The sequence below is a fragment of the Neomonachus schauinslandi genome, chromosome 14 (assembly GCF_002201575.2).
Source record: "Neomonachus schauinslandi chromosome 14, ASM220157v2, whole genome shotgun sequence".
NCBI lineage: Eukaryota > Metazoa > Chordata > Mammalia > Carnivora > Phocidae > Neomonachus > Neomonachus schauinslandi.
In genome coordinates this window covers 36,263,607-36,281,509 of record NC_058416.1, presented here as the reverse complement: position 1 = coordinate 36,281,509, position 17,903 = coordinate 36,263,607, and the positions used below count along the sequence as shown (strand labels likewise).

General features: G+C 46.3%; 1 protein-coding gene across 3 annotated transcripts in view; it reads left to right on the top strand.

Moving 5' to 3' along the window:
- Nucleotides 1–17,903, top strand: part of FHOD3 (formin homology 2 domain containing 3) — a 454,219-nt gene that overhangs the window by 62,189 nt on the left and 374,127 nt on the right. For all 3 annotated transcript variants that reach the window (XM_021686312.1, XM_021686311.1, XM_021686310.1), the window contains exon 3: nt 7,144–7,208. In XM_021686312.1, the coding sequence (XP_021541987.1) occupies nt 7,144–7,208 (65 nt within the window). The remainder of the gene's footprint in view (nt 1–7,143; nt 7,209–17,903) is intronic.

Genomic DNA, 17,903 nt, shown 5'->3' with positions numbered 1-17,903 from the left:
ATGGTGGTGTTTTTTTGTGCAGGGTGTTCTGAGAGAATTTCCTTGCTGGAGGAGTTTCTTTGTTCTTGTCCATTACCCTGCTCTTTTATGCCAAGACTAAAAATTAACTCACTCCTTGTTTAGAATTATCACTTAAGCTATAGTTAATCGGAGAAGAGGAGAAAGACCTTCAAAAGTAGAAGGACAAAGCAATTATTATGCTACCAAAATGGAGCCAGGTCTATTTATTGCCTTCCAAGGCCAGGGAAATTAGCCACCACAGCATGGTGCACAGAACCAGAAGTCTTGAACCCTCTGGATGATTATTCCTGACCCTTCATTGTGTGACCTTGTGCAAGCCACTTTATCTCTGATAGGAGATTATAAAATTTATTTATAAAATGAGGACAATACTACTCAATTCCATTTACCTCCCCGTGTCAGCAGGGATCCCAACAAGGTCTCTGGGACTGGAGGAGAGCACAGTGGGGAGCAGCATGGCCTGGTGGTTAGGGACATGGGCTTTGCAGTTAGTCTCATGGCTGTGTGACCACAGGGATGCTACTTCCCCTCTCTGAACCCCAGTCTCCTAGTAACTGGGGATAATCATAATGCATCCTCGTTGGGTTGTTGTGGGGAAAAAATGCAATGACGTGTGGTATCTAAAACAGTGAGCTAGTTCCCAGCATATAATACAAATTCAAAAGGAATAGCCCTTACTATAATTACAGTCAGCATTTGAGAAGTAGATACACTGAAATGGGAATCACTGGATTTTAGACCTGGATGGGTCCATGCAGACCAAGCACTCTGAAATCTCATTTCTTTTAGTTAAGGAAACCAAGGCTGGATCCTTGCCTGCAGGGCAGAGCTGGGCCAGAGAGCGCAGACCTCTTTTTTACTTATTTCTACCTCCACTGCCTCCGAAAGAAAACCAGTGCCAGGGACCTGTCACCGAGAAGGTGGGGCTTGAGGTTAGCCCTGGAGGGGATAGCGTCCTTGTGAGGGCGAGGGGGCCGTGGGTGGGGGGAGCACCGTAGAGCTCCGAGGAGCTTGAGGAGCACTTGAGAGCTGCAAGGTGCAGTGAGGATCAGTGTGGTTGTTGCACGTGGGGTGTGCATCCCCAAGTGCTCCTACCTTTGTCTCGGTCACTTAGGGTACTCACCTTTCCCTGTGTTTGGCTCTGTTCAGGCCTGCACCCCGGGGGCAGCTCCGAAGACAGTTGCTGCTTCTCTCGCAGTCCCCTCATTGGCTGAGGTGCTGCTAACTCCTCCTCACCCCCTGCTGGTCCTCACAGGGCTGTGTGTGCGTGAGGAAGTTGGGTGCAACCCTGGGGAGTGGGGAGGGCTTGCCAGTGGGAGGCTTGTGGCTCAGGCCGGGCAGGGCTGGAAAGGGCTGAACATTTGAAGGTACTTAGAGCCAAATACCCCCGGACAAAGCTGCCTAGAAATGCTGGCTTCTAGGCGCCTGCTTCAGGAGGTTTGGCGTGGGGCCTGGGATCCTGGCCGCTTCAAAAGCTCCTCAGGTGGTCTGCTGTTTGGTCAGAAACCTACAGCCTAGGTTCTCAGTGTTGGAGCATACTGCACCCACCTGAGGAACTTTAACAACTTCCCTTCCCGCTCAGCTTCAGACCAATGAAATCAGAACTTGGGGGTGGGCCCACATGGTGCTGCTTTTTAAAGCCCTCCAGGGCAGCCTGGGAAGACCGTTGCTGAAAATGCTGCCGGAAGTTGTGCAAGGGACCGTGAACTCCCGCGCTGAGAGGACGGTGCAATGGGCCAGCTCTAAGTCCCCTCCAGTGCAGGTGAGGAAGCTGGTCTGCAGGGGCCTTTGTGCCTCTAGCCTTCCAGCTTTGCAGTCGATGTGCATAGGGGTACAAAGGGGTTGTGGAGAGCCCTGGTTTGGCTCTAAGATGCCTAGCTTCTCAGCCTGTAGCTCGTAAACCCCAAGGAACCGTGTGTGTGTGTGTGGGGGCCATGGACCCCTGAGGTTTCTGCATGGTTTGTGGGTGAGGGAGCTCAATAGCAAAGAGTGGAGCCCTGAACTTGCCAGGATGGCCCCTTTTGTTTGAAAAGGGCCGGTTTTCTCCCTCACCCAGGCCAGCGGCCAGGCTTGGTAGGCTGCAGTTTGAGCCTGGTGCCCACTGAGAAGACAGGAGACCCTTCGTCTCCTTCGCTGACTTGCCAGAAGAGCCCCGGACAACACGCCTGTACTCTCAGCTGAAGGTCATCACCTAGGAGGAGAGTAAGGAAAAGCTGCTCACTGCTTCCCATCCACACCTGAACCAGAGTCTGTCTTTCAACTTGTCCAGGGTTTTCGTTTGTGTATGGCTTGGATTTTCAGGTTCAGTAAGTTATTTAGATTTGGGTTCAAAATATAGGTGATTTCTCAATGCTGCTTAGTCTAGAAGCGGACAAAGAGGTGACTGGATGAGGTTTCCTGTCCAATGGTAAGAAGGAAAAACTACTTATTCCTTCAAACTTGACCTCTTGGGATGCAAAAAACTCTGATAATCTGATGGCTGTGGAACCCCTCCTCACCTAAAACCTTGCACACCAGCCCTGGGCCAGTGCTGGGCTGCCTCCGAATAACCTGGAAGAAAGCTGCCTAGAAATAGTAGCTTCTAGGTGCCTGCTTTAGGAGGGTGGGCTGAGGCCCAGATTCTCGCCTCTTGAAAAGCTCCTCAGGTGGTCTGCTGTTTGGGAACTTACAGCCTAGGTTTTCAGTGTTGGAGCGGGTCCTGCACCCACCTGAGGAACTTGAACAACTTCCCTTCTTGCTCAGCTTCAGACCAATGAAATCAGAACTTGGGGGTGGGCCTAGGCAGTGGTGCTTTTTAAAGCCCTCTTGGGCTGCCTGGGAAGGAGATGGTTCTGCAGGAAATCCAAGGAGAGAATCTACTCCCATGCTGAGTGGACAGTGGGAATGGAAAGGCTCTAAGTACCTTCAAATGCCGACCGCATCACTGGACAAAGATGGCATCTGGCGGGAGTGGGTGAGCGTGGGTGGGCACTGAGCTTTAAGGTGGGGTTGGGAGTCAGAAGAGACCTGACCTTCGAAGGGGAGTCCTCTTGGAAGTCCAGTAACCAGGAGGGGGGTGTGAGTGTACAGAACTTTGAGCAGGGAGGCTGCTGTCTGATGTGGCCCACCGTGATCTCTAGCACCTGAGCCTGGTGGCGGAGGAAGTGGCGGGGGCGGGGGGTGGGGAGGGGAGGGTGCTGTGGTACTGGCTGACTACAGCAAGACAAGGGTGGAATGAGCACCTGACATTAATTGGCTAGTATACAGACAGCAACTTTAGAAAAGTAGTGAGGTTCTGGAGTGGGACCAATTTGGGGAGGGAGAGAGAGCAATTATACAAATTAGGTTACCTTGAACCATACTCAAGGTGTGAGGTGGCCAGGTGAGGAATGTTGGTCTGGGACCCAGATGACAAGCATCAAAGACCAGAGAGGCAGGGGTGATTCCTTGGGGGAAAACTTTATTTAAAAAGATTTGGAGACAGTGAGCATGCCAGCACACGAGTTGGGGGAGAGGCAGAGGGAGAGAACCTTCAAGCAGATTCCCCTGCTGAGTGCGAGGTCTGAGATCGGGGCTCGAATCCACGACCCTGAGATCATGACGTGAGCTGAAACCAAGAGCTGGATGCTCAACTCACTGAGACACCCAGGCACCCCTAAAACTTCTCTTAAAAATGAAGTCTAATTAGATAATTAGGGCCATTTGAAGGACGGTATGTTGATGACAAGATGCTCTTAGGGTCCTGGACTAATCATCTTTCTACTTTGCCATCCTTAGGATGTGGCTTCCATCTTTCATGCTTCATCACAGTTCAAATATGGCTGCTTGCCTTCCAGCATCACATCAAGGCAAGAAGGCCTGTAGTGGGTACGGTATATCTTCAACCAAAATAAGTTTGTTTCCTGTTGGAGTTCAAATGTAGTCAGTCCTCCTTGGGACGGGTAGAGCTGCTATAGCCTCCTCGAAATGAGGATTCCATCTCTGCATCCAGAGTAGTTGCTTTATTTGTTAAAGTAAAGAAAGTTTTTAAAGCTTATTTTTTTTTTTAAAGATTTTGAGAGAGCATGAGCAGGGGGGAGGGAGAAGCAGACTCCCCGCTGGGCGCAGAGCCCTATGCAGGGTTTGATTTCATGACCTTGAGATCATGACCTGAGCTGAAATCAAGAGTTGGACGCTTAACAAACTTAGGTACCCAGGTGCTCCTTGATATATATTTAAATGAAACCTGGAACTTCAATTCTTTTTGAATTATTAGAATAAATCTTATTTGGTTAGCCAATATTGTCTTAATTTGCATCTTAATTTCTAATTTCTTTTTTTTAAGATTTTGTTTGACAGATACAACGAGAGAGGGAACACAAGCAGGGGGAGTGGGAGAGGGAGAAGCAGGCTTCCCGCTGAGCAGGGAGCCTGATGTGGGGCTCGATCCCAGGACTCTGGGATCATGACCTGAGCCGAAGGCAGAGGCTTAACCATCTGAGCCACTCAGGCACCTCAATGTATGTCCTTTTTGTTAGGTTTTGGTATTGAGGTTACCCCAGTTCCCTGAATGCCTGGACTCTTTATCCTTTGTAAGCCCTGGAGAAGGTTAGGCAGGTGTCCAGCAATGGGCAGGATGGTGCAGGTGACCATGGCGTCACTCTGCTTTCAGCCTGGGTCTATTTCTACCAGCTGTGTGACTTGATGCAGTTTATCTCCTTTCTACTAGCGTTATGTTCATCTGCAAAATGGGCACAGCAATGATACCCACGTTGAAGGTGGGAGAAACCACGGATGGGAGATGGAGGACCCCTTCTGTAGACTTGGCTGCCACTTACTACCACTCCCCTCAGCTGAGGCCAGTCCTCTCCTTTGCTTGGAACTCCTGGGATCTGAGGCTGCTTTCTCTCAGTTGGCTTCCACAGCCCGTGGCCCCCGAACCCACACAGATTTCTTCCATTGTAGGATTTCATGTACAGGGGCAGATGGGGAAGGAGGGCTAATGTTGAAGCAGAGGAATTTTAAGTGATAAAACTACAAAATAGGCCTTTCTTCTGTGGTCTTTTAATTGCCTTAGGGGTTAGCATTACCAAGCCAATTGCCTGCTTTCTCCGTGCACAAGCACAGAAAAGACCCCCCCCCCCCCCGCCCCCGCTCCAGGATGGGGCTCGTTTCAGTGCAGGTGCCCAGAATCCCAAACCCCACCACACCCCTGCTGTGGGACTGGAGAATTCTGTGGGAAAACAAGCACTTCCTCAAAATTCGATTTTTTTTTTTTTTGTAGTCGCTTGAAGATAAAAGCAGGACTATCAGTCGGTGCTCTTGAACTTTTCCGGGCCTTGGGCTGTTCCGAAATTTTTCCCCGGTTATTCCCCACCCCCCCCCCCCCCCCCGCCATATCCGGGCATCTAAAGCATGTACTTTTTTGTCTACATGCTTTATTTATTGACTCCTAACTGCTGATAACATGAGTTACAGAAAATCCTGGGGCCTGTGGACTCAGGGTTTGCTGTTACTCATCATTAGGGTCTGGCCTTAACTCACTCGTTCTCAGGTTAGTGCTCCAAGCTTGATCTCTGCTATACACCTGGTGGCTACTACCCGCCGCCGCCCCCCGCCCCCGCCCCGTCCCAGGACACCCTACAGTTTGTTCAATAATTCAGGTCCATGCACTTAGAATTTTCTAGCATGATCACAAGACTTGAAGGAAGGTCAACATCTGGATTGTCCAGAGAAGGATTTTTGTGTGTGAAGAAAGTTTTGCAGTCCGTGTTTATAGGCATCACAGACTTGCGAAGATGGGTCAACTGTTGTATACTTGAGAAAAGTTCCTCGAGACCAGTGCCTTGCACATAACAATTGTAAAACAATCGGATGAACAAAGAATAAAGGAGGGGCTCGTGGGGATCTGAAGGGATCGTGAACGCAGATTTTCTGCTTATAAGCAGCTGCTGGGCTGGAGGCCACTGCATGATTTTGTAGGCCTATGCAAGTGGTTTTCCTTTCGCCTTTGGAGGAGACCATTTTTAAAAGCCATATTTTCTCCTCTTACCAGGTCTCAAGAATAAATAAAACTGTTGCAGTCATTACTGTGAATTCATAATCCTGTTAGCCACGTGTCCTGGTGAGATTTTGTTCTCTCCAACACCACCCCAAAACCTGGAAGCAGGAGAGCACTGCCAGACTGGGGAGAGGAGTGGCCAGAAAAGTGATGGGATGGGGCTCAGCCACTGAGAGACCCCGTAGGTTATCTGCTGCTGTGCTGGTTGGCTGGCTCCATTTTACCTTTATTCACTGGCTCTTCCCTTTGTCCAAATCCCAAAGCCTTTGTTACCCCTAGGTAGCCAGGACACCTGTTTTCTCCCAGTTATCCTCTCAACTGCTGGGTGCTTTAGTCCTTCTCTGCACAGGGTGGGACGAGCCCCACTAGGAGCAGAATTGGGGAGGAGAGCCCATCCTATTTTCTTTAAAGAGTTTGAGGGTGCAAGAGTGTGAGCACGAGTGGGGAGAGGGAGAAGCAGGCTCCCTGCTGAGTGGGGAGCACCACATGGGTTCGATCCTGGGACCCTGAAATCATGACCTGAGCTGAAGGCAGGCACTTAACTGTCTTGAGCCACCCAGGCGCCCCCCCCATCCTGTTTTCATGGTATAAATTGGCATTCTTGAGAATAAATGGCCCGTAAGCTCTTTGGTGGACTCCTACTTCCTGTGAGTGAAGGGTAAAAGCTGTAACCGTCTTGACTTACTGCACAGCAAACTGGCTTTTTGATGACCCCACTGTGTGCCCTTCTTCTGTAGCCAAAAAATGTCAAGCAGATGCGTGTTGTTACATTCCAGGGATTTCACTTGATGGGCACAGATTTTAAAGTTTTCCCAACATGGTCAAGCATGAGTACACACTAACTCTATGGATGGAAGGAGTTGACCAGGTTTGGTAATAAAATGTGTGTGTGATCCCGCAGAGTCAAACTTCGTTTAATTTTCTGTAAAGCCCTGTGACATCACGTTATTTCATGGTAGATTCTCGTTCTGTTTCAGTCCCTGCTTATCTAGAGTCTCTCTGAGGTGGGTGTGCCAGAAGCTTCAAGTTGATTGACGGCATGTAGGTGTCCTCATGGCGACCACTCTGATCCCTGTGTCCATTTTGTCTTCTGTCTCCATTAGGCGGGGCAAGAAGCACAGCATCATCCTGAGGACACAGCTGTCCGTGAGGGTCCACGCCTGCATCGGTGAGTGACAGATGCAGAAGGGGATACTTCCTATCTGCCCTCAAGTGATTAAACATGTGATAAGAAATGTTCTCTAAGCAACAAAATACCTAGGATACTTAGGGTTATGCTATCTACTTGGGTAAGCCCCTAGCCCAGATTGTTAGTTTAGTGAAGCAATTTCCGGCAATAGCTTTTGAAGCCCTGTTTTGTTCTGATTTCCTTTGCTGTTCAGTGAGTGAATAGAGCTGGAGGTAAGACAGACTGTTGATGAGGTTCTTTGTGGGGCAGCGTCTGTGTGAACCTCCAGCCAGTTGAAGTGATCGTCACGTGCCTTCTGGTGGCTCTTCGAAGCTCCCTGTGGGGACGTGGGGATTGCAGCTCCAGGTTGTGGTCAGGTGATAAAAAGGGACCTGTCAGGTCAGCGTAGGATGGGGCATACAAAGAAACAAAGCAATATGGTGTCGAGGGGATGTATTTGTGGTTCAGAATGGTTTGCGAGCGTCACACAGGGACCCCATTGGGGCCATTCCTGCAGCCATTTCCTGTACCTCTTGGTTTCCCCACCTACACATGTGGGTTGAATGGCAATGAAAGCAGTTATTGATGTGAAGTAGACCATTTTTATGTGAGGCGTTTCTAAAACCATGGCCTGGTTTCCTCCTGGCGTTGGGCTAAGTTGAGGCAAGTATCTAGTGTCATAAAGAAAATTAAAATTCACTTCATACATAGAAGTTTTCCATATCTGTGTCCTTTTACTTTTATTATAAGTTGTGGTCTTAATTCAGGCCTCTCATTAAGAGCACAAATCATCGTGTTGAGGCCCAGTCTACACCTGGAGTGTGGGGACGGAGTGGAGTGGGAAGGATTGTTTCTGGTCCTTTCCCTTTCTTCCTGCTTCTGTTGGAGACCCAGGGATGGGGTGAGGAGGTGGCTGGATGTGGGGGGATTCCGTGTAATTTTAGGTCATCTAGTATTAAATGTGTGAGGCCAGAAGAGTCTCCAGGGACCATCTCTAACTGTGTGGCCAACGAGGAATCGTGTAGCAGACTCCTCAGCCTCAGGGTGGGAGGGCTCCTAATCTTGTTGGAAACATAGTGAGATCGGTAGAACCTTCAGCACTGACTGTTCACTTCTCAACTGCCCGTGGCACTGAGTGACCATGAACCATGTACTATAAAAATATACACTATATATTTAATCATTTGCTTTTTTAATTACCCGCTTTACACTTTTTCCTGTTACTTTATATATAAATCATGTCTACCTGAAGAAAAGGCCTGTGACCTATGACTTTGGGTAATCCTACCTTCCCCCACAGCCAGAACTAGAACAAATTCCAGTATGTTATGTGCTGAATACTGTTGAAGTTAAGTAGTGGTTGAAATATAGCTGATAACCTGTAGAGATTTGGGACATGAAGATGAATTGGTATTTCCCAAGATAGTAAGGTGGTGGAAAGCATATTAACACTAAAATAGGGTAGATCAGAATCCTAATGAACTAATTCCTTTTGTGTAAATACACTTTTTGTACTGAAATATTTCAAGTACAGGAGTTTCTTAAACCAGCTTCTAGGTTATTGACTTGCTGCATTAACTTAGGTATTCTATAGTCTCCTGTAATATATATACCATGTAAAACACACAACTTCTCCCCATAACACACTGAGCCCCAGCAGCCCATCCTGCGCTCTCCCAGGACAAGCATTTCTTCCTGCTGGAGGGGTTGAACTGGGTGCTGACAGGATCAGAGTGTTTGTTCCCAAACCCCCTTAATGCCAGTTACACTTGCTATTGGAATTAAGTAATTGAATGAAGTGGTAGGTGAATATCCTATAAACTGATTAAATAGGAGTATAAAAAGTCACTGCTTTGAAAATTCATTGACTATTTTGGACAAGATTCAAAATTGGTTACTACTAAAGCATTTGTCAACATAGGTGGGTTGCAACAACTATAAAAGTTGGAATATTGCAAAAAATCTAGAAGGGCTGTATGTAGTCTTCACAAGTGTCTGTTCTTGCTTGACTTCACAGAAATTGAGACTGGAAATCCCAGGACCACATCAGTGGAGGGGTTCATGAAAGAAGGTCCACAGAGAATTCTAGTTAGCAGACCCTTATTCAAAGAAAGGTCCTAGCTTGAAAGTGGGTGTGAAGGTGTGTGTCCTTATTCTCTATGCCCAGTGTCTCATCACAGGCAAAACCAAGATGATCAGGTCCTGTAGCTGCACATTAAAATAAAGTCTTAAGGTGTTTATTACTTCAGAAGGATTTTGTGCTGTAATTAGTTTTCCCATTCATTACCTCAGCCGTAATTATGTCGGATAGGAGGGTTTGACTGTATAAATTAACATCAGTACCCAAGAAGGCAAAGTATAATAGCACTAAATATTATCCTTTGGTTATGTATAGAAAATGGAATGTATGCATCGTGTGTATAAAGTACCAACCCCCATTGTGACATACTCTTTCCCTTTCCAAATGGCAATATTAGAGATTTCTTTGGGATGAAAAACCCAAACCTGGAACAATCTTCAGTCAAAATGACAAAAGAAAACATGACAAGAGGGGAGAAAATCTTTTTCACATCAGTTGGTTGAGTCCTTGTTTCTTTTCCAGATGACTTCCCCTCCTTGCCATATGAGCAATGGTTGAACTATGACAGGCATTGGACAATCACTGTTCCCTTACCCCTGGCACCATATGCCATTTCCCCAAAGACCCCTTTCCCCACCATGAGATTGGACTGGAAGGATCCAGGATCAGTTTGGGCTTATGGGCTTAAAATGTTATCAACTAAATTTCTCAAATGTTTTTTTCACCCTACAATCTTTTCTCGTTCATTCCTGCTTTTATTAAGTATAGGAATGTTTAGAATCCAGGACTGCATGTTGATGAATTGGAAGTGACATGCCGTTGGAATTCTTCAGTGTTAACTTTGGAACTCTGGCCCTGATTGGGACAAGAGTGAGTGGAGCCTTTATGGTCCACAACTGAACGGACCTCACAAAAAGTGAAGGCCACTGGGCACTGCTTTGAAGGTCATGGCTGGCAGCCAACACAGGCCTTTTCTGATAGTGCAGCAGGGCTGAAGCAGGAAGTTGGAATGAGATCTTGGTAGAGAGTAGAGAGAGATGCTCCTCTCTACTGTAATTTTTATTTCTTTGCACAGTTTTGAGTATGACCACTTGATGTAACATTGTAGCAAACAATGTATGACTCACCTTCCAAATCTAGCTTCAGTCCCTCAGAAAAACCAATGGTCACTTTGTAGGCATGAACTTAGATATGGATGGAAAAAAACCTAGGACAGGCATGTAAAGTCTGCATTTTTATGAGGTTAGCTAGAGAAAATAAATTTTTCGGTCTCTGCAAGTGATCCTATTTCCAGACACCAGAAAAATGTTCAGAGGGCTCTGATGACTCAATCTCATCTTGAAGAGAAAAGGAGTGGAAGAATTGTAGGGCTGAGAGATGGAATTGAGGTTTTAAAAACAAAACAGATTTAAAGTTGTTAGGATCCTAAAGGTAATATCTGAGTGTTTGCTTCTGGCTTGATTTGAAGGCATTTTGTTGGACTTAAAACCTCTGTACTTCAGTTTTCTGGACCAGATCCTGTCTTCTCATTAAGAGAATAAACTCTGTCCAGTGAGAGTCTGTGACCCATAAGGTGGACACTTTAAAGTATCCAGCATTGAGTTAAACAAAAGGATAAACTGGCCGAAGGTTGCAAAATATCATTTCCGATGGCAGTTTTGAAGGACAACCTGGTACAAAGGGTTTTTAGAGTCTTTAGAGGCATTTCCCCCAAACCTAGGCGATGATATCTGCTCATGAAGATAGAGATGAGGTAGGCAGAAATTGGCAAGGTAGCTGAGGTGACTAATCTCTCCATTAGGTTAGTCTCCTTGCTCATTAAAGGTCAAATCGCAGAGAGGACACTTGTAGAGGAAGAAAAATCACACGAGGAGAAGGCTGCTTTACCCATTGATGCAAAAAAGTAGTCTATTTCCAGCAACACAAACAACAGAACAAGACATGAGCTATCATTTGCCAAGACTTCTGAGCTAAGTCATGCAGGTCTGCTTCGTGCTATACCATTCCACTGAAGAGGTGAATGACAAATGGAGGTGGGGGGGGGGCAACATTTCAGGAAGACCCTTCTAGTGCAGGAGTGACTGAGGGGATTCATGACCCCTGACTTCACCCTACCCCCAACCCCCACATACATTTTTGTTCTCCAGTCCCTTCCTCAGGCTCTGCCTTCTTAGGCCTAGGCTTGTATCCTCTTCCACCTTGCCAAGCCTTCTGACTGGGCCCAGTACCACTTCCCCTGCTTCTGAGCATCTTTCCCTTTCCGTGTTAAGTTTGAGCTGGGGTTCTATGTGGCTGAGCCCTTCTGGCCCTGCAGGGAGGCCTCCCTCCAACTGTTTATTGATGTTTCACTTGCCCCTCGGGTGGGCTTTTACGTGACACTGGGTTTTGGACTGATATTTAGATTCCAATGTGGTCCTCCCTGCCTCTTGACTCTAGAATTCCCATGAAAACTAGAGGTTTCCTTCTACAAATGGCAAAATGCCTTTTTGACCCTCTTGGGCTTCATAGCACCTGGGTGGTATTTCTAAATTAGCTAATCAAGAGGAGGAGCCTCTTAGCATGGTATGTGTGTGCGCGCACGCGCACTCAGACACTGGAAGCCTGTGTGGTAGCTTGGGTGTCCTGCCCTCCCCCCCCCCCCGGGTGCTGGGAAGAGGAGTGGGTCCACACAGGTGCTGCTGTCCCTATATTGTCTAAGGGGGCGGGCGCCCATGCATCTACTGGGTGACCGTGGAAACCATAACCTAGGCTGTTGTGTCCAGAACCACCCCCGTAGTCCCTCTTTTCTCTCCTGGCCCCCCTGCCCTCCTGTGTCTGACTCCAAGTCTTGGGCCTGGGCTTCTTGCTGACTCTGCTCTGCATTCCCCCAGCTTCTGCTCTTATCCTGCCTCTGTAGCCTTGGGACAGGGACAAGGGCAGGGGTTTCCTCCTGCCCTGTTAGTGGATGTCATGATGGCCAAGCTCACAGTGTCCTGGCTATGTCCTTGCCTAGTGGGGTTAGGCACAGCAGGTCACATTTCCTATTATCTGTCCTTTGATGTAGGGATCCATGGATTTTCCAGAAATTCTGTAGCCCATCTCCTGTCTGTGCCATTCTGTAGAGACCTGAGTGGCTGGCCTCAGCACAAACTGGGCTCAGGTTTGAAATTCTGCGTCTCTCTTTGTAGCAGGAGACTTGTAGTACTCCTATATATTGTTAAGCCTCCCTTTTATACCCCATCAAGTCTGTGACCCGTTTTTACCCACAGTTCTGTTCTCTAGGTAAAAACGGGCTCTCTGGGCTAATCAGATAAACACCTCGCATCATCTGTTTCCTATTAATCTACCTCCGCTCCCAGAATGTTCACATGTCTAGAAGGCCACTGGATCTGGGCTGGGATCAGCCTTTCCACTCTGTGTTGGTGGCAACCTCTAAGGGAACTTATGGCCAAACAGTGACTGACAGATGTGCCCTCACCACCACCCCCCAAGGGAGAAAGCCTATGGGGAAGCATGTGGAACATTCCACTAGGTGGTTAAACTGCCCAGAGTCTAGTGTTTAAATGCTGATGGTTATTTAGTTCTGTCACACCTGTCCACACATGCTGTAATTTTAGAGGACAGTATATAGATAGGTCAGGAATGATTTGTTGTCAGGAATTAAAAGAACAATTAGAGAATGAATTTAAAAATGACTCTACTGTCTACAGACATACAGGTAAACATAAATACAGGGAGTGGATAAAGAAAAGGAGACACACCTATGAGAGAATTAGCATAAGAACCTTCCAGATACAGCTGGAAACTCAGGTCAGCTGTGGGAATTAAGAGGAAGGAAAAATGAGCAAATATGGATTGACCCACAGGAAAGAAAAACAGTTATACGGGGGTCTCTTAAGGCGGTTTGACTTCACGTTTGTGCGCTTACCTTCCCCCTTTGACGTTATTTAAATTATTCTTTGCCTCTTTAGAACTTTGTTACCTTTTATCTCTGAAGAGGTTAGATGGTTGGATAATATTTGAGCATTGCCTTAGAACCATTATTGATGTTACTTTGCCCTGTCCTAATAATTGCTTATATCCTTAACAAGGAATATGACATTCTGGCAGAAATGGACTCTGGAGAATGTAGTCCTAGCGGTGGGGACACCTGTAGCAGATGTTACAAGTTTAAACCACGTGCTGGCAGCTAGACTCCAAAGTTGCTGTCCAGCAGAACCTTCAGTTTTATCCAGAAAACAACCCCTGGTAAGGAAACCACCATGCCTTTGAATGAGTTCTTTGAATGAGTTCTAGAGTGTCGCTATAAATGCTTTTTACCTGTAAGTCTGAGCTGCCTGGGGAATGTAATGCAAGCTCTAGAGATGGGCTTTCTGCACCTGAGGCTCCCCCATGAAGAGTCCGCTTCATTTTGTGTCATGGAACAGTTAAGAGTATGTTAGGAAACAAAGTGGTTACTAGAAATTTTGGTATCCAGAGGGCATGGGAGCTGAAAAGTAGGATGGATGGCTTGCACATATCTTGCTACAAGGTGGTTCTTCAAGGATTAGATGTGCACCCATGTGTTTTTCCGGTCTTGCTGAGGGACTTAGAAAAAATGGATTCTTGGGTGGGGATTCTTGGCGCATTTTACCGATTCCCATTGCGTTAGAAATACCAAATGGGAAATATTTTAACTTGGGAATCAAAACACATGGAAAGCATTAGAAGTTGAGCAACACATGCAGCCCGTTCAAAATTTAATTCAAAAACCGTAAAAAAGGTGTTTGGGAATTGGTTATAAGTGCTGTAGTCTCAAGTTCATATGCCAGAGTAGTAGTGACAGAAGAGCAAAAGGAGAAAATGAAAAAGGTTAGCCTAATTGGAATCTTGTTAGTTTAATTGGAAAGAAGAAAATAGGAGCGCCTGGGTGGCTCAGTTAGTTAAGCGTCTGCCTTCAGCTCAGGTCATGATCCCAGGGTCCTGGGATCAAGCTCTGAGTCTGGCTCCCTGCTGAGCAGGGAGTCTGCTTCTCCTCCTCCCTCTCCCCCCTCTGTCCCTCGCCCTACTCATGTGCATTCTCTCTCTCTCAAATAAATAATATTAAAAAAAAAAAAAAAAAAGAAAAAAACATTCTGTTAATTGTACTGAGAGGTGATGTGATTTATTTCTATCCTGGTAACTGGACTATGATGGTGTGGGCAGGAAGGGGATACATTTTCAGGGATTTAGGGAAATCTTTGTGGGACAAGGTATAGCATTTGGCATGCAGTCGATACTTCAATCATTTCTTAGCCTTTTAAAAAGATTCCACTTTAGATTCAACGGTCAGCTTACTACCACTCTGAAAATTAGATAATGTATCTGCAAGTATTTCAAGTTGTAAAATGCCATGAAGATAATTAGTTTGAGAAGAATTACTAAATTATAGACTGCTTACCTTGGCCATTTTATTTATTAAATTTTTAAAAAAGATTTATTTGAGAGACAGAGAGTGAATATCTGAAGCAGACTCCATGCTGAGTACAGAGCCTGATGTGGGGCTTGATCCCCCAACTAAGATCATGACTTGAGTCAAAACCAAGGGTTGGATGATCAACCAACTGAGCTGCCCAGGTGACCCCTACCTTGGGCATTTAAAAAAAACAATATGAATCATGTTCAGGGCGTGGCACCTTTGCAGTTGGGTCCTTTCCCACCCTTGGTTTCATGGACCCTCACTAGCCATGGGAGGGGCTGAGAGAGTAAAGCTTGAATTTCTCAATTCTCCAACTAGTGCTCTTTGTACTGGCCTGTTGCTTTGCTCTTTAGGCCATTTATATCGTCTTCAGCCCTTTTCTAGATCTGTGATTGCAGAGCCCAGTGAGACCTTTCAGGTCTAGGAAGTCTGAAGTGCCGCCCAAACCTCTAAATAGGTCTTTCAAAACATATTCCCTAAGCGAAGTTTCCCCAGGCTTCCAAGGATGGTTTTCAGAGTTCTTGTGTGGTTCACAGATGGCCTCAGGGGAAAGTTTAAATCAGCTGAGAAAAATGGATTTCACCCTTCAAGAGCTGACTCTGTTTAGTTATGCAGTTGAAATCCCTTTTTCCGAGCCCGGCTGCCGACTGCTGTAGGAGGATCTGGAGCTTTCACATCCCTTCAGGTCTTCATCCTGCCTGGCTGGACATAGCTTTTCTTTTGGGCTTCAAGTGGGGAAGACCTGGAAATGAAGGCTCTTAACTGATCAGAACTACGTGCTGTCCGCTCTGGCTTCAGGAGCTGTCCGGAAGGAACACAGGGTTCTGAGGTGGGAGGCTGGGAGTCTTCTTGCTCTTGGTTTGGAGGTCTGGTCCTTATCTGGGAAGATCTAGGAGGTAGGGTTTTTGTTCCAGGTAGCAGTTAGCTCTTGAGCATTTGAAGGTGGACTGTTTTGTGTCCAGCCCACAGAAGCAGACCCCAAAGTATTTGTTGATTGAGGAAAGCCACTGTACTAGTGATGTGTGATAAATATTTGACCTTCATCCTGTTTTTGGCACAGAGCTCCTAAAACACTTGAAATTCCTTAAGTGATAAGAGCAACAAAGGTGCCTTTTGTTATGTTAATGAGGCAACTTGGTCCCTACCTTAAGGATGGGGGTGAGTTATGGGAAGAACCACCCATGTGATTGGAGAGTTGGAACTTTCAGTCCTATCCCTGACCTCTTAGCCACTGGTGAGTGATTGAATCAATCATGCCTATAATGAAGGCTCCATAAAAACCCAAGAGGATAGGGTTCCTGGTTGGTGAACACAGGGAGATTCGGGGAGAGAAAATGGGAGGGCCATACCCCTTTCTCATACTTTGCCCCATGCATCATTTCCATGTAAGTTACATCCTTTTATAATAAACTGGTGATCAAGTAAAATGTTTAAGTTCTGTGGGCTGTTCTATCAAATTAATCAAACTCAGGGAGGGATTCACTGGAACCTCTGATCAAAAGCTGGTAGATCGGAGGCACAGGTGAGCAACTGGGTTTGTGATTGGCGTCTGAAGATGGTGGGCAGTCTTGGAAGACTGAGCCCTTACCCTGTGGCATGTGATGTTATCTACAGTTAGCATCAGAATTGAGTTGAATTGTAGGGCACCCATTTGGTGTCTAAGGCTTGGTGTGGGAAAGCCTATACACACAGATGTTGAAATTTGGTCCAGGAACCCAAAAGAGCTGCTAAAAGGGTCATGGTACTGATGCGAGTTTAATTCATTTACTTGAGAAATGAATTTGTTTGGTATTTTCTTAGGAAGAAGAATAAAAGGCAGTAAGTAGAATGTGAAATTAAATAGTAACAAATCTGTGGACGTGGGTGGAATGTCATTTTAAAGCGTTTCCAGGAGGGCTCTGGGTTCTGTGGGAGTGCTGTGTGGATTCGGAATGCAGTGCCTGACATGACTCATGGCCTGGGTGGCCTGTATGTGTGCCAGGAAGAGCCATGTGAGTGGGGCCTGGGGCCTCCCTTGCTACCTCCCCCTGCCCTCAACCTTGTGAGGTCTGTCTGCTTATTTATCCGGGTGAGGACAAGGGGGCCCTGGTGCCTCCCTCTGGGGAGTGCTGTGAGCATTCGTGGGGATAGTGTGTGTACAAGCATGCGCTGTGCCTGGCATGTGCTACCTTGGGCAAATGGTGGCAGACATCCTCATCCTCCTCATCACAGTTGCTTTACAGATGGTCAGAGCAAAGTTGAAATGTGATCATCCCCTGGTTCTCAAAGGAATGCACTTGTAGCATGTCTGATGTGTTTAGAGACAGAACCGACTTGGATGAGATGCAGGTCTTGCCTCCCATTCTTGAAGGACCTTCCTCATCCACCACTGGGTATCAGAATTGTATTAAATATTAGGGTAAGACATTGTCGAACTCTTAATTATAAAACCCATAAAATGCTCAACTTGTGTGTTGAAGGTATGATTTAGTTGCTCCCCTTTTCTGCTTGGTGGACAGATTTGAAACTGCAGATCAGTAGGTTTCCATTAACATTTTACTTGATACGATAGAGTGGAATTGGCCATCCTGAGTCCATGATTCCCGCATAACTAGTGGCGTTGGGGTCTTTTTGTGGTGGTCTTCTCTTCAGTTACCCTGATTTTGGAACATTTTAGAATGTTCCAGTGTGGGCAAGACTCAAATAATTAGCATGTTTACTGAAAAACTCTCAACTTGACTGAAATTAAGCGGGTTTTGTGAGCGTGAGGGCAGCTCGATGCTCCCCTTCTGTGTGTTCCCCAATGGTGTTCTCCTGAAGGGACCCCCGAAACGGAGGGTAAAGCTTCTGAGAATGTGCTCAGTCATTACACAAGACAACTGGGTGCATGAAAAGGAGTGAAAACACCATAATGTAACACCAAGTGCTAGTTACATTGTGTAACTTTAAAGTGGAAAAATCATGTCCTAAGTACTATAAAAGTAGTCAAAATATTCTGTACGAGTTGAGATTTACAGAACGGTCAGATAAGCTGTTCAAATTGCACCAAAAAAATACATAATCTGTATGTTTTGTCTACAACTTCTCTAGTGATGGTAAACTTTGACACATAAATAACCTATTACAGTTACTGTCAGCTGGCTTTGTATCTGGAGGATTTTTTTTTAAAGGACTTCTTTGGCCCAGGGTACCTTCAAAAGCTGTCCCACCAGGTCATGTG